Below are 23,836 nucleotides of genomic sequence, written 5' to 3'. Positions count from 1 at the left end.
GCCATGCTGGTTTGCACAGTTAAGTACTCCCCAAGCAATACAATGCAAAAGCCATTGAAAAATCTGCTGCGAGAAACTACATATTTATTACAATATTCCAAATAGAGTTTTCATCACTTGGCAATGACAGTCCTTGCATGAGCAGAACCAACGAAATAAATATGACTTATCCACTGCAGTCTGTTGCTTATATATTATTATTTGCATCATTTTCCACTTTTATTAATTGTTTGTGTGCTTGTCACAGACAATTTTTTTTTTTTTAAACTCTTTATTTGAAGAGGAAACAACAGGAACAGTACAGATAACATTTTGGACAGGAAAAATCTTAATAATCAAGGTGTTTCCTCTGAGTTTTATACTTTTATATCGGTGGGGGAAAGAGAAGGGAAGGGGGGGTGGGGGGTAGAAAGGCACAAATATTGTCAACAATATAGCTAATAAACCAATAGGCACGCAAACTTGGAACATTGCTAGGAAAAGCTAGGACACACAGTTACAATGACTGCACGAGAGAGGGGTAGCATACAGACATTACTCACCCTCCGCGCACCAAATCCAGACTGGGGGGTCCGGAGGCGGCCCAAGAGCTATGTTCCATCTGCAGGAGGAGGAGCCGTACTGGAAAGGCAGCTACGGCTTTCTAGAAAGTACCACGGGGCCCACACCTTATCAAAGTTATATGATTTATCATGAAGGTAGCACGTTATACTCTCCATGCTTGCGACATGTCCTATGTACGACCGTAACTCCTGCATAGAGGGAGCCCTAGGGTCTTTCCAGTGCTTTGCTATTAGGGATTTAGCGGCTGCTAGAAAATGGGAGATAAGCTTGTTAGAGGGCGCGCTCTCATCAGGTATAGGGCGAGAGAGAAGGAATAACCAGGGATCCTTACTTATCTGTTGTTCTGACACAGAGTTTATGAGTGTAAGAACCATGTTCCAGAAAGGAACTATGCGAGAGCAGGTCCACCATATGTGTAGCATCGTGCCTCTCTGGCCACATTCCCGCCAGCAGCTCGGAGTGGCCGTAGGAAACATTCGAGACAACTTATCAGGAGTATAGTACCATCTATAGTACACTTTATAGGCAGTTTCCTTAATTAATGTAGAGATAGAGCTCTTGGCATGTCACAGACAATTTTAAACATTTACCAACATTTAAAAGTGCTATAATATCGGGACAAAATACACCCTGCCCCCAATCAACCCAACCACCGCCTACTCAAGACCCGATAAGCTCAGCTTAGTTCTTGGTCTGCAAATTGGGACAGTCCCATCGAAAGCAGGACTATGTACGGGAGGTTTGTAATGTTGCTCCTAACCGGATATTAGTTGTCAATATTATCATCATGATCTATTTATATAGCGCCACTAATTCTGCAGCGCTGTACAGAAAACTCACTCACATCAGTCCCAGCTCCATTGAGGGTTACAGTCTAAACTCCCTAATCTACACACACACAGACAGACTAGGGTCAATTTGTTAGCAGTCAGTTAACCTACCAGTATGTTTTGGGAGGAGACCAGAGCACCCGGAGGAAACCCACGCAAACACGGGGAGAACATACAAACTCCACACAGATAAGGCCATGGTCGGGAATTGAACTCATGACCCCAGTGCTGTGAGGCAGAAGTGCTAACCACTGAGCCACCGTGCTGCTCATCAGGTTGCACCTTATAATGTTTTTATATAGAAAAGATCAACTTTAAATTGTTCTATATAGAGACCGAATAGATGGCTACAATTGGTGATATAATTAATTATAATTAACATTTAATTAGTAACTAATTTTACTTATCATAAATTAATAGGAATTATGAATATTAATTCCTATTAATAAGCTGGTTGGAAATGAGTTCCCTGAGAAAGGATATCGATAAAGGCCATGCAGGCTTCCTGCGACAGCTCGTCACTTAGTAAAACCTTCTTGAGCAGAGCTTGTTTGATGGGCTCTCGAGTGTAGCTCCACATCTTGTCTTTCCCTCGGTTCTTTGTGATCATCACACGGCTTAGAGTGTGCTTCGGAGGTGGTCTGCAGCGTAGGGGGAAAAAAACCTGAACCATGTACGCAGATCTTTCTAAGCTTATAAATATGTTATCATTTTATGACACGTACACAGTGTTTATCTTACTCATGTTTCTAAACCAAGGTATCTAAGAACCCAAGATGGAAATGATCTAAGATAATCTCTTCATCTTTCATTGTGAGAGGACAAGCTCACAACTGAGAACAAAACTTGTTTCCTACAACAACATCGTCTAACACAGATTCATAGTCTCAGTTACAAACTTGTTTCCTACAACATTGTCTAACACAGATTTATAGTCTCAGTTACAAACTTGTGTCCTACAACAACATTGTCTAACACAGATTCATAGTCTCAGTTACAAACTTGTATCCTACAACAACATCGTCTAACGCACATTCATAGTCTCTGTTACAAACTTGTGTCCTACAACAACATCTTCTAACACACATTCAAAGTCTCAGTTACAAACTTGTGTCCTACAACATCGTCTAACACAGATTCATAGTCTCAGTTACAAACTTGTGTCCTACAACATCGTCTAACACAGATTCATAGTCTCAGTTACAAACTTGTTTCCTACAACATCGTCTAACACAGATTCATAGTCTCAGTTACAAACTTGTGTCCTACAATACACTGGGTCTTACACAGATTCATAGTCTCAGACAATGTTGTTGTAGGAAACAAGTTTGTAACTAACACAGATTCATAGTCTCAGTTACATACTTGTTTCCTACAACAACATCGTCTAACACACATTCATAGTCTCCGTTACAAACTTGTGTCCTACAATAGACTGGGTCTAACACAGATTCATAGTCTCAGTTACAAACTTGTTTCCTACAACAACATCGTCTAACACACATTCAAAGTCTCAGTCACAAACTTGTGTCCTACAACAACATCGTCTAACACACATTCAAAGTCTCAGTTACAAACTTGTGTCCTACAACAACATCGTCTAACACAGATTCATAGTCTCAGGTACAAACTTGTGTCCTACAACATCGTCTAACACAGATTCATAGTCTCAGTTACAAACTTGTGTCCTACAACAACATTGTCTAACACAGATTCATAGTCTCAGTTACAAACTTGTTTCCTACAACAACATTGTCTAACACAGATTCATAGTCTCAGTTACAAACTTGTATCCTACAACAACATCATCTAACACACATTCATAGTCTCCATTACAAACTTGTGTCCTACAACAACATCGTCTAACACACATCCAAAGTCTTAGTTACAAACTTGTGTCCTACAACAACATCATCTAACACACATTCAAAGTCTCAGTTACAAACTTGTGTCCTACAACATCGTCTAACACAGATTCATAGTCTCAGTTACAAACTTGTATCCTACAACATCGTCTAACACAGATTCATAGTCTCAGTTACAAACTTGTATCCTACAACAACATCGTCTAACACAGATTCATAGTCTCAGTTACAAACTTGTATCCTACAACAACATCGTCTAACACAGATTCATAGTCTCAGTTACTAACCTGTGTCCTACAACAACTGCAACATGAATCTGAGTTAGACAATGTGATAGGACACAAGCTTGTAACTGAGATCATGAATACAAGTTAGACGATGTGGTAGGAAACAAGCTCCCAACTGAGAACATAAATCTGAGTTAAACCATGAGGTAGGATACAAGCTTGTAACTGAGACCATGATTCTGAGTTAGTTACAAACTTGTGTCCTACAACATCGGCTAACTAAGATTCATCTCAGTTACAAGTGTGTGTCCTACAACATTCAACATCCTTGTAGTTGTTGGAGGACACAACATGAATCTGACTTGGACAATGTGACAGGAATGAAGCTTGTAACTGAGAACATGAATATGAGTTACAATAAGATTGGACACAAACTCACAACTAAGAACATGAATCTGAGTTTTGCTGACCACAAACTCTGCACATTCTGTCAACAGGTTATGATGGTTGAATTAGGCCACACATTGGTGTCCTAATTGGGGGTGATCAGAAGGTTTGACACTCAATCCGAGAGGCTGTATGAGGGCAGAAGATGACTGCAGACAGGTCAACTACAGCATTTTCCAATACACTAGATAATGATCTGATAGTTTTTGATGTAATCATTATTGAAGATCAGTGTGTGGCGACACACACTGTAATATCAATGCAGGAAACAGATCTTGCCTGTACTATCACAGCACAAGGTCAGCATTAAACACCTTCATTGATCTAACTAAACAAAAACATTCCCGGTCTCTAGCACAGTATGGCTCTGTATTGAAATCCACCATGTTCTAACCTGAAGTAGTCGTAGGAAAAGTCCTCCAGTGTGTACGGCTTCACCTTCTCCTCATGTTCAGATGCGGCCATCTGGACCGTTCGTACTACATCCTGTTTCTGGTCTGGCGTCATTGTAACTAACGCCTGGTGGATGCCAAAGAGAAAACTTGCATGTAATGCAGTATTCACAGTGTGATCTAATTGTTCTCGTTGTATTTATACAAATAAACAACTCGGTCTAGATGATATAATCTGTTTATTTCACTTACTTACTATTACTTATTCTACCATTTTTAGATAGCGTCCTCTTGGTCTAGAATTTAACTTCAACTAAAATTCACTCCTTTCCGGAACTTTTATGTGTCTAGTATCTACAGTTTAGAGGAATTAAGAGGAAGGAATCATGACTGGAAACATTTATCTGAATCTTTCATGATTATTAAGACGCTGCTTCGTTTCTATAGCCCTTTAATGCATTCTATCCATATTATCAATATCTTTCTGAAGGCGACATCGCTGAAACTTAATCTCCGGGTCATGTTTATGTGACAGGTCACTGAATGTTCTGAGCAATGCCAGCAACCACCTACATCTGTACGATGAGCGAGACGGTGAGAGCACTCGTCATGTGACAGGAAATTAAAGGTTTCCTTTTTTCACGGATTAATTAATTGGATGTGTGTCCCGCTTTTAAGAATATCTGTCAGTTGTTTTACTGTCAATGCAATTGTGTTTATCAGGGCCTACTTAATGAAATGGTGCAATGTGGTGTAATTTACAGCAACCGACAGGGGGCATATTACTCAACCCCTAGGCCCCAAAGCAGAATTTGAGGGGGGGGAGGGGTTACATTACAGAGGTCCACTGTGCTCTTCTGAGCATGCATGGAAGTCAGTACATGCACTTTGGTCAGCACATGCACAGTGAACCAACTTTTTGGGATTTCAGTTTTGGATCTGGCAGAAGAAGTGTATAGCGAAGGTCTCCATAGTGGATGGACCACCATCGCCCTATGCAGTGGTGATGGTATGGTGCAACGGGGCCCCGGTGATAATGGGGCCCGCTGCACAGAGAACTAGCGACCTGTGGGCCCTGGTTTCCTCCTTCCCACTTCCCTGCACCGGGGCCCACAGTTCACTAGTTCCGCCTCTGACCCTATCGCAACCATATGTTCTGCTCCAGCGGTAGAAACCAATAAGATTGTACTTGTCATTTTTCAAGCACAGTTAAGAAAATGACAGCAAACATCTGATTGGTTGCTCTGGGGTACAGCACATTCCTGGCTAGTACTATGTCCGGAAATAAGGAGCTATTTTGTCAGTTAAATTATTATAACTAAGACTCATCAATGACAACACCCTACCATACATCGAACCCAGGAACCTACCACAATCTCCATGGGAGGTTTTGTGACCGTCGGCATGACGTACACGATCTCCGTTGGGAAATCTCCTTTCTGTTTGCTCCTTTCATTGTACCCGTGAGCCCAGCCGGCGTTCATTATAGTTTCACCCGTGTCCTGGTCCAGAAGGATCAGGTCTCCTTTCAGAAAACTGAGGAATCCGGAATTCTCTCCAGCTGCATTAACAGAATTTAAGAACAATTGACTAATACGAGAGATGACTTCATGTTAAGCCGAGCTTGGTGCCCTACGGCTCAATGCAAATTATAAACTAACATAATTTAACAATGACATTCTCACCTGATATCTTGCCGAGTTATATTGAGAATAAAATATCAACTCGATCAAACTGTACCTGTCACCTACACTCAGTGGAGGCGGACATTTGTGGACTGAGTTCATGAAGACGCAGCCAACCAGTTCACAAAAAAACGTTGCTCATTAATGCCGGTGATGTCATTTGTGAACAGAATTGCTGCGTAGGCAACAGGTGCTCTTTCATGCCATATTAGAGCTGCCCTGGTCAACTGTAAGTTCTGCTATTGTGAAGTGGAAACGTCAAGAAGCAACGACACCTCGCCTCTGAAGCGTTAGGCCAAACAACACACGCGAGTAGTGTGTATAACTTGTCTGTTCTTGATTGGAAGACTCTCTATAGAGTTCCATACCACCTCTGGAAGCAATGTCAGCGCCAGAACTCATTGTCAGAAGCTTCATGTATTGGGTTTCTGTGGACGAACAGCCACACACAAGCTTCAGATCACCATGCGCAATGTCAAGCATCGACTGGAGTGGTGTAAAGCACACCACCACTGGACTCTGGAGCAACGGAAATGTGTTCTCTGGAGTGATGAATCATGCTTCACCATCTGGCAGTATAATGGACGAATCTGGGAGTGGCTGATGCCAGGAGAACGCTTCCTAACCAAATGCATACTACCAACTGCACAATTTGGTGAAGGAGTAATGGTCTGGGGAAGTTTTTCATGGTTTAACCTGGAACCCTTAGTTCCAGTGAAGAGAAATCTTAATGCTACAGCATACAATGACATACTAGGTAATTATGTGATTCCAACTTTGTAGCAACAGTTTGAAAAAGGCCCTTTCCTGTTTCAGGATGACAGTCCCCCCATGCAGGAAGCGAACCAGCCTATAAACGGTTAGGTGTGGAAGAACTTGACTTGCCTGTTCTCAACCCCATTGAACGCCTTTGGGATGAATTTGAATACCGACTGCAAGCCAGGCCTTATAGTCCAACATCAGTGCCCGGTCTCACTTATGCCCTTGAGGCTGAATGAATGTGAATCCCCAAACCCATGTACCAAAATCTAGTGGAAAACCTTCCCAGAAGACTAGAGGCTGTTCTAGCATCACAGGGGGACCAACTCCATATTATTGCTCATCGTTTTGGAATGAGATGTTCAACAAGTACATATGGATGTGATGTTTGGGTGTCCGTATAGGTTTGGCCATGCAGTGTACATGGACCACAGACTAGCCCAGTGGTTCCCGAACTGTTCGCCTAGACTCCCTGGGATGCCTTGGAGATCTCACAGGGGTGCCTCGGCCAGGGCCAGTGGTAAGCAAGGCGGGGGACTACTTGGTAATTATTTTGGCTTAGGGGTGCCTTGAAAGATTTTTGGAGACCCTAAGGGTGCCTTGAACTGAAAAAGTTTGGAATCCACTGGACTAGGCGATTCTTAGAACTTCCACTGTGGACATTCAGAGACCCTTTATATGGACTATTGTCACAAGGTGGATGAATGACGGTCGTTTCACCTACAGATGTGCTTCATCCCACAATCTTCCATGTTAATGATACAGATAGCACCATGCACAATTCACAATCAAAGGTCTTAAAACATGTTTGAAAGTACGTTTACAGCCACTGAAATATCAACAATAGATACAACAGTTTAGGGAGAGAAATCACAGGGGGGACACGTGAGGAAACCTGGGGAGCAGGGAAATAACTTGCCAGATAAAACTCATGAAGCTTAACTGGAGTCCGAGACCACCTTAGATAACGCTTGAAATCATATTTCTAGAATCAGAAGCCTTTAGCCAATCAGATCACTGCAAAGTCCTCGCTTTGGCTACAAGTTGTTCTAAACTGGGGATTTGATAGATGTGCAGTAGATGATGAGCTAAAGTGATGTCACCCTAGTTAATAAACCTCAAGACCTAGGACCTTCAGAAGACTTCTCAGCTCACATTTATAAACCCTTTGATCAAGGCATTTAAAAACCCTTTACAAGGACCATATTGAATACATTCATCCAGGGCATTTAGTTCACCAGACTAACAGGCTAATAAAGTATTTGAAAATATGACTGTGTTCAGAACCAGCCTTACCGGGATTGGAGTTGTCTTGAAGAGCCACCACGTACTTGGACCTTTTTCTCAGTCCTTCCAGGAACGTCACCACCAGGTCTCGGATGTCCTCAGCATTGTTGGAGGTGAATGTGTACTCGTCTCCTTTAATGGTGGCCAGGGTAAAGCTCTGTCCCTGCAACTTACCACCTCTACAGAGGGCAGCATGGAACAGAGGGCAATGAGAGGAGATAAAGGGAGCACATTAGACATAGAGGGCCTGATTCATTGAGGAATATAAGTCCATTTACATGGCATATGTTGCATAGTTTTGCTCTGCACACTTGTGAAACAGATTTGCAACAAAGAACGCAATTCATGCTTGCTGGTAAATGACACATACAATTGCTTGGGATTTGAAGAACAGAATAGGGAGGGGAAGGGGAGGACTAACGTAGTCAATGTACAATAAGGGCGTGCCAAGGCTAAGCACACACAGCAACGTCCAATACCTATAATGTATTAGCCTTGCATGGAAGGTGAGGGGGGGCCAAGAGCGTATTAGCCCAGGACGTCCGGAACACTTCATCAGACCCTGAACGGAACCCTCGCTACTTATTGCAGAATCTGTTACCTCTCGCACAGTACAGAGAACCAGACTTATCACGTTCCTCTCCCGCTGTATCCTAGTTACCTGCTGCTGGACACAGCCATGATCTCTGGGAAGGACAGCTCGAGGAGAACCTGCTCCTGTTCATCCACAAAGTAGACCCCAGTCCAGTTTACAGCCACAATCACGTCGTTCTTGGGCAGACTTGGTCCTGAGTCAGGTAGAAGGTAGAGATGTTGTATTTATTCACTAATAGATTACAGCATTGCATATTATGCTTGATAACATAGAAACGTAGAATTTGACGGCAGATAAGAACCCCATGGCCCATCTTGTCTGTCTGTTTTTTAACCTATGGTAACCTCAAACTCTATTTGATCCCTTATTTTTTGTAAGGATATCCTTATGTCTATCCCAAGCATGTTTAAATTGCTCTATTGTATTATCCTCTACCACCTCTGATGGGAGGCTATTCTACTTATCCACTACCTTTTCTGTGAAGTAGTTTTCCTCACATTTCCTCTGAACCTAATTCCCCCAGTGTCAGTGCATGTCCTCATGTTCTAGTACTTCTCTTCCCCCCAGTGTCAGTACATGTCCTCATGTTCTAATACTTCTCTTCCCCTCAGTGTCAGTACATGTCCTCGTGTTCTAATACTTCTCTTCCCCCCAGTGTCAGTACATGTCCTCATGTTCTAATACTTCTCTTCCCCCCAGTGTCAGTACATGTCCTCATGTTCTAATACTTCTCTTCCCCCCAGTGTCAGTACATGTCCTCATGTTCTAATACGTCTCTTCCCTCCAGTGTCAGTACATGTCCTCGTGTTCTAATACTTCTCTTCCCTCCAGTGTCAGTACATGTCCTCGTGTTCTAATACTTCTCTTCCCTCCAGTGTCAGTACATGTCCTCGTGTTCTAATACTTCTCTTCCCCCCAGTGTCAGTACATGTCCTCGTGTTCTAATACTTCTCTTCCCCCCAGTGTCAGTACATGTCCTCGTGTTCTAATACTTCTCTTCCCTCCAGTGTCAGTACATGTCCTCGTGTTCTAATACTTCTCTTCCCTCCAGTGTCAGTACATGTCCTCGTGTTCTAATACGTCTCTTCCCTGCAGTGTCAGTACATGTCCTCGTGTTCTAATACTTCTCTTCCCTCCAGTATCAGTGCATGTCCTCGTGTTCTAATACTTCTCTTCCCTCCAGTGTCAGTGCATGTCCTCGTGTTCTAATACTTCTCTTCCCCCCAGTGTCAGTACATATCCTCGTGTTCTAATACTTCTCTTCTTTTGTAGAATGTTTCCCTCCTGCACCTTGGTATAACACTTGATATATATGAAAGTTTCTATCATGTCTCCCCTTTCCCTTCTTTTCTCCAAAATATTAAGATATTTTGGGGTAAGTTATGTGCTGTAGGCCATGCACCATTTTAGTTGCCCTTTTTTGTACAGTCTCGAATGTATTTATATCCTTCTGGAGATATGGCCTCCAGAACTGAACACAGTATTATAGATACCAATGACCTATACAGTGGCATTATTACTTATTGATTAATATATGTGTGACGAGCATGTCACGGTCATTGCATTGCAGCTACAAACAAACATTCTACCAATTAATACCGAAAGGGGATTATAGCAATAAACATGCAGCCATTTTGTGCTCAGAACCAATATTAAGTCTAGGGACTAGTGACATCACTGGAGCATAAGGCGTGATGTCACTAGTTCCTAGAGAACGGATAGGCTGCCTCCTCACGAATATATTATCTTTGCTCACAAAATGGCTGCCTCGACAGTGTCAGATTCCAAGAAAAGTCGGTAGAATGAACCAGAATCTAGAAATACATCTAGAAAATCTGTGACATTGACGACGCTTTCACATACATATGAATTTACCTGAGAACTTGAAGGCCTCGTAAAATCTAGAGAACAACAAAGGCCACTTAAATCGAGCGAAATCCACCACGTTCTCCTTTATCTTCTGAGCGTCCGATCGCCTTAGGGCGTATATACCCTAGAGGGTTAAAAGAAACATATTTAAATTGATCATTAAGATTCTTATATAGAGCTTTGAATCCTGAAATTACCTCATACAGTGATGTCTGGAACCATTACATAATCTGCATTCAAGGTACTGATCTCAGCAAAAATGGAGTCTGAGAAGAGCAGGGAACCAGGATGTAGAGACACCATATGGTTACTACAGCCCAGCTTCACTAATCATTCCCGGCTCCATTGTCTCCTTACAACCTCTAGTTACCAAATCCTACACAGTAAAATCTAGTAACGCCCCCAAAAAAGTAAAACCCCATTTTTTTACCCTAACGCCAGCTTCTCAGCCAACAATACCTTCTTGTGAGCCGCAATTATTAACTGAGCCCACTTTTCCACGTTTTTGGAGGGGGTGATCTCTCGGTCCGGGACGTAGGAAGGTATAAGATTTAACAATTGTTCCATGATCAGCTCTGAACCATAATCCACGTAATATTGCTGGGACGCCAGCTCCGCTAGGTCTTCCTCCTGGGGGATAAATAGAAATCTAGTGAATTAGTATAACGAGAGAGTGCAAATGGGATATAATTAGAGCTTAATTGCCTTACAGTGTATTTAATGATTTGCATTTTCACAGAGTCATCAAAATTCCACAAATGGTGATTAACACGACCCACAACTCAACAAGCAGCACTGAAAATGTCATAGTGACAACATTTAGTTAAAGTAGTTTTCCACATGCAGGATATAAGCGCTGAGGATATTGAGGAAACTTAAGCAGCTCCTATACCTGTTGTTGCTGAATTGCGTTAGCTGCTAAGAGCAAAAGTGATCATGTCTGCACCTATCTTTCCTGTTACCTTATTAAACAAACCAGTATACGGCCTGTATGATTTGATTCTCATGTCTAATTTCGCTGGACAACAGTCTGCCAGACACCGCTGGACTCTCTCGTTCCTGATTATGCAGGAGCCAGAGGAAAGTGATCTCTAGGGGTCCATGGAAGACCCGGGACAAGGGACCTCAGGTAAGTAACCGTTGGGGGCCAGGATTCACTTAGGATTTTCCATTCAAAGCAGAGTTTGTAGTTTTGGTTGGAATTATCCTTAAACCTGCATAAAACCTGCATAGAAAACTAAGTAGCAATAATAAGGAGTAACTGAGACCCGAAGAAAGAGCCGGCCAATCACATGAAAGGATATAAAAGATTCATATAATATGTTCTCCCAGGTAGCGTTTGGAAAATGCCCCTCAATGGTTTAGAGGTTTAGCCATATATTTAGGCAGAACCGTTTTAAGACTTAAGAGATTTAAGAAAGGAAAATCGGGACAAACTAAGCTTGGCTCGTTTTTTGCCTGAACTTACCCCAAACTGACCACACTCCACCAAGATCCACGCAGACATGCTCAATTGAGTATTTGAGTGACACACCCAGTTAGTGAAGAGCTATTCCCCACTCAGGGTCCAAAAAAATTGGAATATTGGGAGGTAACTAGTAGGGATGAGCGCACTCGGATTTATGAAATCCGAGCCCACCCGAACGTTGCGGATCCGAGTCGGATCCGAGACAGATCCGGGTATTGGCGCCAAATTCAAATGTGAAACTGAGGCTCTGACTCATAACCCCGTTGTCGGATCTAGCGATACTCGGATCCTATAAATTCTCCGCTAGTCGCCGCCATCTTCACTCGGGCATTGATCAGGGTAGAGGGAGGGTGTGTTAGGTGGTCCTCTGTCCTGGTAGATCTCGTGCTGTGCTGTTTAGTTCTGTGCTGTGCTGTTTAGTTCTGTGCTGTGCTGTGCTGTGCTGTGCTGTGCTGTGCTGTGTTCTGCAGTATCAGTCCAGTGGTGCTGTGTGCTGTGCTCTGTCCTTCTGAGGTCAGTGGTGCTGCTGGGTCCTGTGCTGTGTCCTGTTCAGTCCAGTGGTGCTGTGTCCTGTGCTCTGTGCTTCTAAGGGCATAGTTATTTCCCCAATATTCCCCTGTGTTTAAAAAAATAAAAAAAAGTTTTTTAAAAAAATACCAAAAACTACTTTAATTTTTTTTAATTACCACAAAATTTGCACAACCAATCCTGCAGTATAAGTCCATTGGTACTGCAATATTACCAAGTTCACACATTCAGCAGTAAAAGTCCAGTGGTACTGCAATATTACAAAGTTCACACATTCTGCAGTATCAGTCCAGTGGTGCTGTGTCCTGTGCTCTGTCCTGCTGAGTTCCGTAGTGCTGCTGGGTCCTGTGCCGTGTCCTGTTCAGTCCAGTGGTGCTGTGTCCTGTGCTCTGTGCTTCTAAGGGCATAGTTATTTCCCCACTATTCCCAAGTTTTTTAAAAATAAAAAAAAAGTAAAAAAAAATAAAAAATTTAAAAAAAAAAAAAATATATAATAATTATAACCAAATTTGCAAAACCAATCCAGCAGTATAAGTCCATTGGTACTGCAATATTACCAAGTTCACACATTCTGCAGTATCTTGTGCTACATATAATGGAGAGCAAAAATTTGGAGGATAAAGTAGGGAAAGATCAAGACCCACTTCCTCCTAATGCTGAACCTGCTGCCACTAGTCATGACATAGACGATGAAATGCCATCAACGTCGTCTGGCAAGCACGATGCCCAATCTCCTAGTACAGGGCATGTAAAATCCAAAAAGCCCAAGTTCTCAAAAAACAGCAAAAAAAGAAACTTAAAATCATCTGAGGAGAAACGTAAAGTTGGCAATATGCCAATTACGACAAGTAGTGGCAAGGAACGGCTTAGGCCCTGTCCCGTGTTCATGACTAGTGGTCCAGCTTCACCCAAGGATCTAAGCCCTCCTCCCCCCCCTACAAAAAATTTAAGAGAGTTATGCTGTCAGCAACAACAACAAAACAGCAAAGAACTCTGCCTTCTAAACAGATGACATCACAAATCCCCAAGGCGAGTCCAAGGGTGTTGTTGGTTGTGAACCCTGACCTTCCCATCACTGTACGGGAAGAGGTGACTCCATCCAGCATTTGCAGCACGCCCTCTGCATATGCTGGAAGGATCACCCACAGTCCAGTTACAGATTTGGCTAATGAAGGTGTGAATGTTGTACACTGGGAGGAGGATATTGATGTAGCTGGCGCTGAGGAGGATGTTGATGATTATGATGCAGACAGATACCAAATTGCATTTCTCAATTTCTATTTATATTCTAGATTATATAACGGCTGAAAAGTTTTCTGTTTTACTCCTAGTGGAGAGGGGATCTGATGCAGACAGATACCAAACTGCCTTTGTCCATTTCTTTGTATATTTGAATTGCTAGTTCTACAGTCTATGCAGGCTGCTTTATTTATATTCAACTACAAGTGTAGGGCGGGGGGGGCATAGATAGCCACCAAAGTAACGTGGTCCATTTAATTTCACTTTCTAGCTCCACAGTCTGTGCAGCCTGCTTTTTTTTATCTTCAAAGTATTTATATTTACAAGCCTTGCAATCTAAATTAACTAGAGGTAGTGACGTGGTAGAACTCCAAAAGGCAGTTTGGAAGCCCCTGTACAAACTGGCTTTATTTTACCTGAGTTGTCCCCCCTCCAGTGTGTACTCGGAAAGAGTTTTTAGTGCAGCGGGGAACCTGGTCAGTGAGCGGCGAAGGAGGTTGCTTCCTCACAACGTTGAAAAAATGATGTTTATAAAAATGAATAATCAATTCCTCAATGAAGTACAGCACTGCCCTCCAGATACTACAGAGGGACCTGTGGTTGTGGAGTCCAGCGGGGACGAATTGATAATGTGTGATGAGGAGGAAGTACACACTGTAGGGGGAGAGGAATCAGAGGTTGAGGATGAGGACGACATCTTGCCTCAGTAGAGCCTGTTTAGTCTGTACAGGGAGAGATGAATAGCTTTTTTGGTGTGGGGGCCCAAACAAACCAATCATTTCAGCCAAAGTTGTTTGGTAGGCCCTGTCGCTGAAATGATTGGTTTGTTAAAGTGTGCATGTCCTATTTCAACAACATAAGGGTGGGTGTGAGGGCCCAAGGACAATTCCATCTTGGAACTTTTTTTTTTGCATTATATGACCAATCAACAGTCGTTTGCCATGTTCAAAAAGTAAAACCAAATTTAAAAAAATTCAAGAAATTAAACCAAAAGTAAAATGCCGTGTCATAATTTAAAACAAGAGGTATTGACGTGCTCTAAAACTACTGTATTGTTGTTTATATTTTATAAACACTACACTTGAAAGCTTGAGTCTTTCAATAAAAAAGTAACTGTCCATTGCACGAATATTTGCAACAGGGACAATTTTAGGGTTAAGAAAGTCAACTAATAACACTTCGACGCTGTCTGTCTTTATAAACACTACACTTGGAAGTTGGAGGAGGTATTGTGGCCCCGGCACCAAATTTACTACCGGGGCCACTCCACTGTGCAGTCCATATTTAGGTGTATCAGATATTAAACAACGGTGACAGTTGATGCCCAATTTTTTAATTATATTGTGGCCTCGGTACCAAATTGTGTACCGGGGCCACCACACTACGCAGTCAAGATAGATAGATGCGTATCATAGATAAAGTACATTCAGTGGTGTGGGGCAAATTGAAAAATATTCAAAATGCACTGACATTATCAAAAACAAGAGGTTGTCACACGCTAAAACTCCAACATGTATATGATGGAGAGGATGGAGGAGCAGCCGTATGTGTAGTGTAATGCAGACCTGTTGAAGGTTTTTTATATATTTTATTGTGGTGCCCAGTGCCCACTCCTCTAGGCAGTCCAGGTACATTTATTGGTGCGATTCATAAAAGTTCAGGGTTTTTAATATATTGTGGTGACCCACTCCTCTACGCAGTCCAGGTACATTTATTGGTGCGAATCAAACAAGTTGATGGTTTTCTTATTATATATATTGTGGTGACCCACTCCTCTACGCAGTCCAGGTACATTTATTGGTGCGATTCATAAAAGTTCAGGGTTTTTAATATATTGTGGTGACCCACTCCTCTACGCAGTCCAGGTACATTTATTGGTGCGAATCATAAAAGTTCAGGGTTTTTAATATATTGTGGTGACCCACTCCTCTACGCAGTCCAGGTACATTTATTGGTGCGAATCAAACAAGTTGATGGTTTTCTTATTATATATATTGTGGTGACCCACTCCTCTACGCAGTCCAGGTACATTTATTGGTGCGATTCATAAAAGTTCAGGGTTTTTAATATATATTGTGGTGACCCACTCCTCTACGCAGTCCAGGTACATTTATTGGTGCGATTCATAAAAGTTCAGGGTTTTTAATATATTGTGGTGACCCACTCCTCTACGCAGTCCAGGTACATTTATTGGTGCGAATCAAACAAGTTGATGGTTTTCTTATTATATATATTGTGGTGACCCACTCCTCTACGCAGTCCAGGTACATTTATTGGTGCGATTCATAAAAGTTCAGGGTTTTTAATATATTGTGGTGACCCACTCCTCTACGCAGTCCAGGTACATTTATTGGTGCGATTCATAAAAGTTCAGGGTTTTTAATATATTGTGGTGACCCACTCCTCTACGCAGTCCAGGTACATTTATTGGTGCGAATCAAACAAGTTGATGGTTTTCTTATTATATATATTGTGGTGACCCACTCCTCTACGCAGTCCAGGTACATTTATTGGTGCGATTCATAAAAGTTCAGGGTTTTTAATATATTGTGGTGACCCACTCCTCTACGCAGTCCAGGTACATTTATTGGTGCGAATCATAAAAGTTCAGGGTTTTTAATATATTGTGGTGACCCACTACTCTACGCAGTCCAGGTACATTTATTGGTGCGATTCATAAAAGTTCAGGGTTTTTAATATATTGTTGTGACCCACTCCTCTACGCAGTCCAGGTACATTTATTGGTGCGAATCATAAAAGTTCAGGGTTTTTAATATATTGTGGTGACCCACTCCTCTACGCAGTCCAGGTACATTTATTGGTGCGATTCATAAAAGTTCAGGGTTTTTAATATATTGTGGTGACCCACTCCTCTACGCAGTCCAGGTACATTTATTGGTGCGATTCATAAAAGTTCAGGGTTTTTAATATATATTGTGGTGACCCACTCCTCTACGCAGTCCAGGTACATTTATTGGTGCGAATCATAAAAGTTCAGGGTTTTTAATATATTGTGGTGACCCACTCCTCTACGCAGTCCAGGTACATTTATTGGTGCGATTCATAAAAGTTCAGGGTTTTTAATATATTGTGGTGACCCACTCCTCTACGCAGTCCAGGTACATTTATTGGTGCGAATCATAAAAGTTCAGGGTTTTTAATATATTGTGGTGACCCACTCCTCTACGCAGTCCAGGTACATTTATTGGTGCGAATCATAAAAGTTCAGGGTTTTTAATATATTGTGGTGACCCACTCCTCTACGCAGTCCAGGTACATTTATTGGTGCGATTCATAAAAGTTCATGGTTTTTAATATATATTGTGGTGACCCACTCCTCTATACGCAGTCCAGGTACATTTATTGGTGCGAATCATAAAAGTTCAGGGTTTTTAATATATATTGTAGTGACCCACTCCTCTACGCAGTCCAGAAAGATACCTTGTTGCAACGTTTTGGACTAATAACTATATTGTGAGGTGTTCAGAATACACTGTAAATTAGTGGAAATGCTTGTTATTGAATGTTATTGAGGTTAATAATAGCCTAGGAGTGAAAATAAGCCCAAAAACTTGATTTTTAAACTTTTTATGTTTTTTTCCAAAAAAATCCGAATCCAAAACCTTAAATCCGAACCGAGACCTTTCGTCAAGTGTTTTGCGAGACAAATCCGAACCCCAAAAATAACGAAAATCCGGATCCAAAACACGAGACCTCAAAAGTCGCCGGTGCACATCCCTAGTAACTAGTAGGCCCTGATACTTTTTTTTTTTGCAAAACCGAGGGTTAGCTTGTAACCGTACATGACTATTTCATTTTCTATGTTTCTTTTAGTACAGATAATGGTATTTCAGAGTTTCTTACATATTAAGAATTTGGGATGGTAAGATGATAGATATTTTACACACAGCTAGGACTTAGGCTTGTTTTAAGGCTTTACAAAGCTTAGGTTTCAGACTAAAACCTGGGGTAGGATCACTTTTGGACACTGCACCCTTACCAAACACTGCCCAATCTGTATAGGAACTACCCGTTAGCTGAAGCCTAGAGCAGTAAGATCTAGTTCCCAGATCCAGGTAACAGGGTGTGATCCTGGGATGCCCCATGTTTGCTACATAGGAAGGGAGTAGGTATTAGAAAGGGGGTTGCCCAAAAGTTTACAATTCCTTTTGCCGCCATACAAGGGATATGGTTAAGACTATTAGGTTAAGCTTATTTATTTTTTAGTCTGATCCACATAACGATCACCTTGGTCAAAGAAATCTTGCTTGAAAAAGAGGTCTCCGATCCGATCTTTCATCTTTCTAGGACACCAGGGGGTAAATGTATCAAGCTGAGAGATTTCTGGCAGGTTTGAAAAGTGGAGATGTTGCCTATAGCAACCAATCAGATTCTAGCTAGCATGTTGTAGAATGTACTAAAGAAATGATAGCTAGAATCTGATTGGTTTTTTCAAACCTGCCGGAAAGCTTCATGTTGATACAATGTAAATGCTCCATCAATAATTTAGTATAATTAAAGCACAGAAGAAATGTATTAAGCTGTTCTCAGATTTCTTCTGTGCTGTAATATAATATAATTACTGCTCGTCTACGAGGGATGAGCGCTCACCTTGTCACATCTGTACTCCCCAAACTTCACCCCTCTGACAATCTGCTGATAGATGAGATTGGTGGCGACGTTGTCCTCGGTGGGATTGTGCCAGGGGGTGAAGATCTCTTTTCGGAAGAAGAGCCTCCAGGGAGCGTTCCTCTCCTGTGCCCCCTGCTCCTTGGCGTACTGCTCGCACTGAGACACGGCGTCCATCACATGGTCATTCCCGCTGCCCAGCGAGGACACCTGGCGGCAAGCGAATAAGACACACATGATAACAGATAGCAGCAGCTAGATGTTTTATCTAGTACGTACTCTATGTAAAGTAAAGTGATGACAACATGAGTTAGTGGAGTTTAATCACATGAAAAAATAAAGTGATTATAGATATGAGGCCTCATTTAGAGCTGCGTGTATCTTGTGTATCTACGCCTGTATTTTGAACCTTAAATCTAGCGTATAGATGTATCCAGAGAAAAGATGCGTCAATCATCACAGTCACCAACTCCAACACCTGTCCCCAGTTTATGTTGGTGCATAACTTCAAGACTCAAAATAAGACGCATGAAAGGGACATGCTTTATTTTCTGCCACTGCTGTGTGCCCAATGTGTCCTAGATGTGCTAGGAACTGCCGTGTGTTTGTGTCATTGCTCTGTCACTTACCATCCAGCCAGGTCTCTGCAGTATTTGTCCGAAAGTGTATGAAAATAATATTGTGATCTGTGAGGTGGTCAAAATTGACTGCAAATGACTTGAAATTAGTGTTATTGAGGTTAATAATAATAATGTAGGAACAAAAAAAGAGCAAAAGTATGTGATTTTAGCATATTTGTTTTTCTTAAAAATCCAAAACCAAAACACGAAGCTAATCCAGATCGAAAAACCAAAACCACTTCACTGGGGTCAGTGAGCATCTCTAGCGTTAACATACCTGTTCTGCCTCCTACAGTACAAGGGTCCGCATGCAGGGCCATCTTAACAACATTATGGGCCCCCGGGCAAAGCAGTGTATCGGGGACCCTACATATATAGATATATATATATATATATATAGATGTATAGAGATACAGATATAGATATAGATATATAGAGATAGAGATAGATAGATGTACTTGCTCAGAGCCCCTTGTAGGTTTTTTTTGCAGGTTTTTTCTTTTGCAGGATTATTTATTCTAATTAAGAGCCCTGCCTATGGGGCCCCCTTGCCTGTGGGACCCCCGGGCACCTGCCCATCGTGCCCAATGGAAAAGATGGCCCTGTCCGCATGTGCAAGATACACGCAACTCTAAATACGGATGCAAGTTGTCTGGATGCACAGCGAGACAGTTTAGCACCGCGCTGTAATTTTACAATCAGGAGAATGTATTTATATGTAACTTTAAATCAGGCGCAAACCTCTTACAAGTCAGGGTGATAAAAATGAGGCCATGAGAGATACAAGACACCATTCTCTATTAAATGTCATTATTATTATTGTTAATAGTCACTGAATTAGTAGTATTGGTGACATTTCAGGATGGCGTGATATTATCTGAAACCACTCTTTCTATAACATTCCTTCATACTATCTAATTCTAGAGGTATATTCAGATATAAATGTGGACTTCAAATGTGGATCTCATGACAACATAATGCCCAATGATATGTCACGGGTAGGTGAAACTGGTTTTTAGGGGCTGCAAATCAAGAAGTAGGTACGTAGGTTTTTAGTGGAAGTGATAGACAGAATAATACACTCCATGGACGGCATGGATGGTCCTCTGACCATCAAAAGACACCGCACGTTACCGCTGATCTCAGGCATCAGTTAAAACAAAACATTTAATAAAAGAAAAGACACCTATCTGCAATAACATATCAGCAGTTATTTTAATCAAGTGCCAGAAGAAGCGACAGCAAATAACCATCACTGCTTTAAGAAATCACAGGAGGATTTATCTAACTGATACTTATTTTTTCTTTCCCCCTAAACACAGTGGTCCCTGGTGTCTTCTCTGTTACATTCACATACGTAATATGTTAGTCATGTCTCCCAGTGAGACTACTCCGCACCTTATCAAACAGCGCTATATATAACGAGAACCCAAATCTATCCTTCAGGCTGATCTTGTCGGCCAGCGAGTTGCAGAGCTCCTTGGCGGTGGTGGCCGAGTCAGTGAGGAGAGTCTTGGTCGTCCCGTCCATAAAGGTCACCGGGAGCATGATGGGCTTCTTGGATTTGGTGGCCTTGTGAGAAGACGGAGAAACATAACGCATGTATGTAAACAACTGAGTCTGTATAACACTGGCTGTAACAGGAAGTCTTAGACATCAGTTATGGAAATGAACCAAGTATGCCCCTGAAGATAATATCTCGTTGCTGAGCTCTTACATCGATGGATCACTCCATGTATTAAAGCATAAATTGGCTGCACACATGTTTGCATGGAATGGACACAGTAGGGAGTTACAGTATCAGGAGCCAAACATTAGCGCGTTCCAGTTGCATACACAGTCGAGGCAGCATTTTGTGGAATGAACCAACATTCTATGAACCAGTAACGTCATGGAGACACAAGGCTCTCGGCTCCTAATAAACTGATACAATGAATCTCATGGCTTCACTAATGAATTGATCAGATGCATACTCATGAATATTGGCATAGTCGACAAAATGGCTGCCTTCATGTGATGGGTACAAAATGCTGCTGAATTCTGGAGGACAGATTGTCTGTCAAAAACAAATAATTTACACGATAAGTAGGTCTCATTTTTATTTTATACATGTTTTCAGTAACATATCTGGTTTATGAAAGCTTATTTCTCCGCTTAGCTACCTTTATGTTTAGATATCGACCATGGACTTATCTATGAGGAGCTTGTATGTTCTCCCCGTGTTTGCGTGGGTTTCCTCCAACACTTGCAAAAAACCTTTAATTGGTTGCTATCAAATTGACCCTAGTCTATGTGTCTGTGTGTGTCTGTAAGGGAATTTAGACTGTAAGCCCCAATGGGGCAGGGACTGATGTGAATGAGTTCTCTGTACAGCGCTGCAGAATTAGTGGCGCTATATAAATAAATGGTGATGATGATGATATTCTGATTGATCAACTAAGGTAACAAATATCATCCACAGACTAAACTTCGAGCAATACAGAATAATACAATACCTGCTTAACTTTATCAACAATAACACTTAAACAAACCATAACTCAAACATAACAATACCATTAAATGGGTTATTATTATGATTATTATTATTATTATTAATTTTTATTTATAGGGCGCCACTAGGTGTCCGCGGCGCCGTACAGGGACAAACAAAATTACAATACGAGGTGAGACAGCACAGTACAGTAAACAATAATCACAGTAACTCAGTGAGCTCAGGGCACAGCTAGAGAGGTGAGGGAGTGGAGAGGGGTAGGTCCGCCAACAGCGGCACCTAGGAAGGAGGGCACGGAAGAGAGGGAGACCCCCAGGGGAAAGAGGAGGGAGCGAGAGGGGATGGGGGAAGAGGGTCCTCGAGGAGGAAGGCTAGGTAGCTGGTGAGCAGAGTTAAAAGTGGTGAAGACAGGAGGAGAGAAGACAATGCTCAAAGGAGCGTACAATCTAAATGGTGGGGTAGACTGACAGAGAGACACGGGGGAGAGAAGGAGAGAAGAACGAACGGATGATAAGGATAGGGGAAGGGGAAGAAGCAGAAGATAAGTTAGGAAGTTAAGAGGGAGACTGGAAAGCTTTAAGAAAAAGGTGGGTTTTTAAAGCCCGTTTGAAACTGGACAGATTAGGGGAAGTTCTGATGGAGGTAGGGAGCTTGTTCCAGTGGAGGGGGGCAGTGCGGGCAAAGTCTTGGATACGTGCGTGGGAGGAGGTGATCAGGGGGGAAGAGATGCGACGGTCATTGGCCGATCGGAGAAGGCGGGATGGAGCATGAGTAGAGAGGAGGGTGGAGATGTAGGGTGCAGTGGAGTTGGCGAGGGCCTTGTATGTAAGAGTGAGGAGCTTGAACAGGATTCTGAAGGGAAAGGGGAGCCAGTGAAGGGATTGGTAGAGGGGGGAGACAGAAGAGGAGCGTCGAGAAAGGAAGATGAGCCTAGCGGCAGCGTTAACTACAGATCAAAGGGGAGCGAGGTGAGAGTGGAGGAGGCCAGTAAGGAGGAGGTTGCAGTAGTCCATGCGGGAGATGATCAGAGAGTGAATAAGACATTTAGTGGCATATTTTAAAACAATATTTCAATAGAATATCTGTTTGGCAAATAAACCATTATTTTTATTGCTGAAAAAATTTACCTGAAGCTCCAGCCAACTGGGAGGCTGAGTCCTGGTGCCATTCGCAAACGTCCTTCTCAACCTCTCTTCACAGTAAGGGGCATATCCCGGGGGGCCCCCACTAATAAAGTTTCTCAAGTACTGAAAGCCAAAGAAGTATTACAAGATATAGTCATTACTTACCAAGGTACAGTACAGCTATTTTATTGACATGAGCCTATCACCTAAGCACAGTGGAGGCAGCCATTTTGTGGAAGACTAAAAACTTGCAGCCTATCAAATTACACTGAGCTAGTGACATCACAGATTTATGCCTATCACTAGTGAACTGATAGGTAAATAATGGTCCATTTAACAAAAATAATGCCTCCTCAGTGAGTACACTTTAAATTAAAATTTTTAACCAATTTTCCATACATTGTAGTTTTATAATAGATTGTCTGTCTAAAAATGCAAATCTATCATAGGGTATAAACTCACCTTGACAAACTTCTCAGAAGGGGCGAAGCATCCCACACAGAGAGACATGAGGATCCAGCCACGGGCATGACTGCTTTTGGAGGGGTTCTGGGTAAGCTGTTTGGAAATTTGGCAGTAGATTTCATCCCTGCAGAATCAAGTATAAAGGCTTACATACAATAATGTATATATACTGTAGGTATCAGACTGGGTCTTCAAGAGGACGTCAACTCAAGATGGGAAGTTAATATTTTAACGCCTGTGTGTTTCTGGCACAAGATATACACAGCAGTGTTTAAGGCTGTTGTCACACAAGCTATAAAATGCTAGAGTTTTGCAGCTAGAAAAATGCAGCATATGTAACAGGAACCAGGAATCAATATTGAATTTAATGGCAGGGAAAATCAGAGTATAAACGCTGTATGTATGGAAGCTACAATCGCTTGAAGTGATACTACCCTAAATTTCTGCCCCAACATTGTACTGATGTTGTATAGCCGACAAATGTAATGCTGCTGAGAGATCAGAGCCTCTCTATCTGACATCACTCTGGAATATGAAGGGAGAGGAGATGTGGCGCACAGAAGCCCAAAACTTCATAAATCCAAATCAAGGTTTTATATGAGAGGAGTCCCGGAACAAAGACCAATCGTGAGTCTCCCTATTGTCACAACTGTACATAACAGTTACCACAGCCATATATACTGAGTAGAGGTACAGCTACTGTGCATTCAATTTAGCATACAGAACCATTGAAGCTGGATTGCGCATTGTGT

General features: G+C 42.1%; 1 protein-coding gene across 1 annotated transcript in view; it reads right to left on the bottom strand.

The window, feature by feature from the left end:
- MYO7A (myosin VIIA) overlaps positions 1-23,836 on the bottom strand; it is a 129,177-nt gene that overhangs the window by 14,181 nt on the left and 91,160 nt on the right. Inside the window, exons 27-37 of the mRNA XM_075198591.1 lie at positions 23,082-23,208; positions 22,623-22,742; positions 20,403-20,576; positions 18,367-18,594; positions 10,980-11,150; positions 10,527-10,644; positions 8,718-8,844; positions 8,066-8,235; positions 5,696-5,886; positions 4,328-4,452; positions 1,878-2,035 (exon numbers count right to left, since the gene is read on the bottom strand). Of these exons, the coding sequence (XP_075054692.1) occupies positions 1,878-2,035; positions 4,328-4,452; positions 5,696-5,886; positions 8,066-8,235; positions 8,718-8,844; positions 10,527-10,644; positions 10,980-11,150; positions 18,367-18,594; positions 20,403-20,576; positions 22,623-22,742; positions 23,082-23,208 (1,709 nt within the window). The remainder of the gene's footprint in view (positions 1-1,877; positions 2,036-4,327; positions 4,453-5,695; positions 5,887-8,065; positions 8,236-8,717; positions 8,845-10,526; positions 10,645-10,979; positions 11,151-18,366; positions 18,595-20,402; positions 20,577-22,622; positions 22,743-23,081; positions 23,209-23,836) is intronic.

Source organism: Mixophyes fleayi, chromosome 2 (assembly GCF_038048845.1).
Source record: "Mixophyes fleayi isolate aMixFle1 chromosome 2, aMixFle1.hap1, whole genome shotgun sequence".
Lineage (NCBI taxonomy): Eukaryota > Metazoa > Chordata > Amphibia > Anura > Limnodynastidae > Mixophyes > Mixophyes fleayi.
Note: the sequence above shows the minus strand (reverse complement) of the source record. Positions and strands in the feature narration are given on the sequence as shown.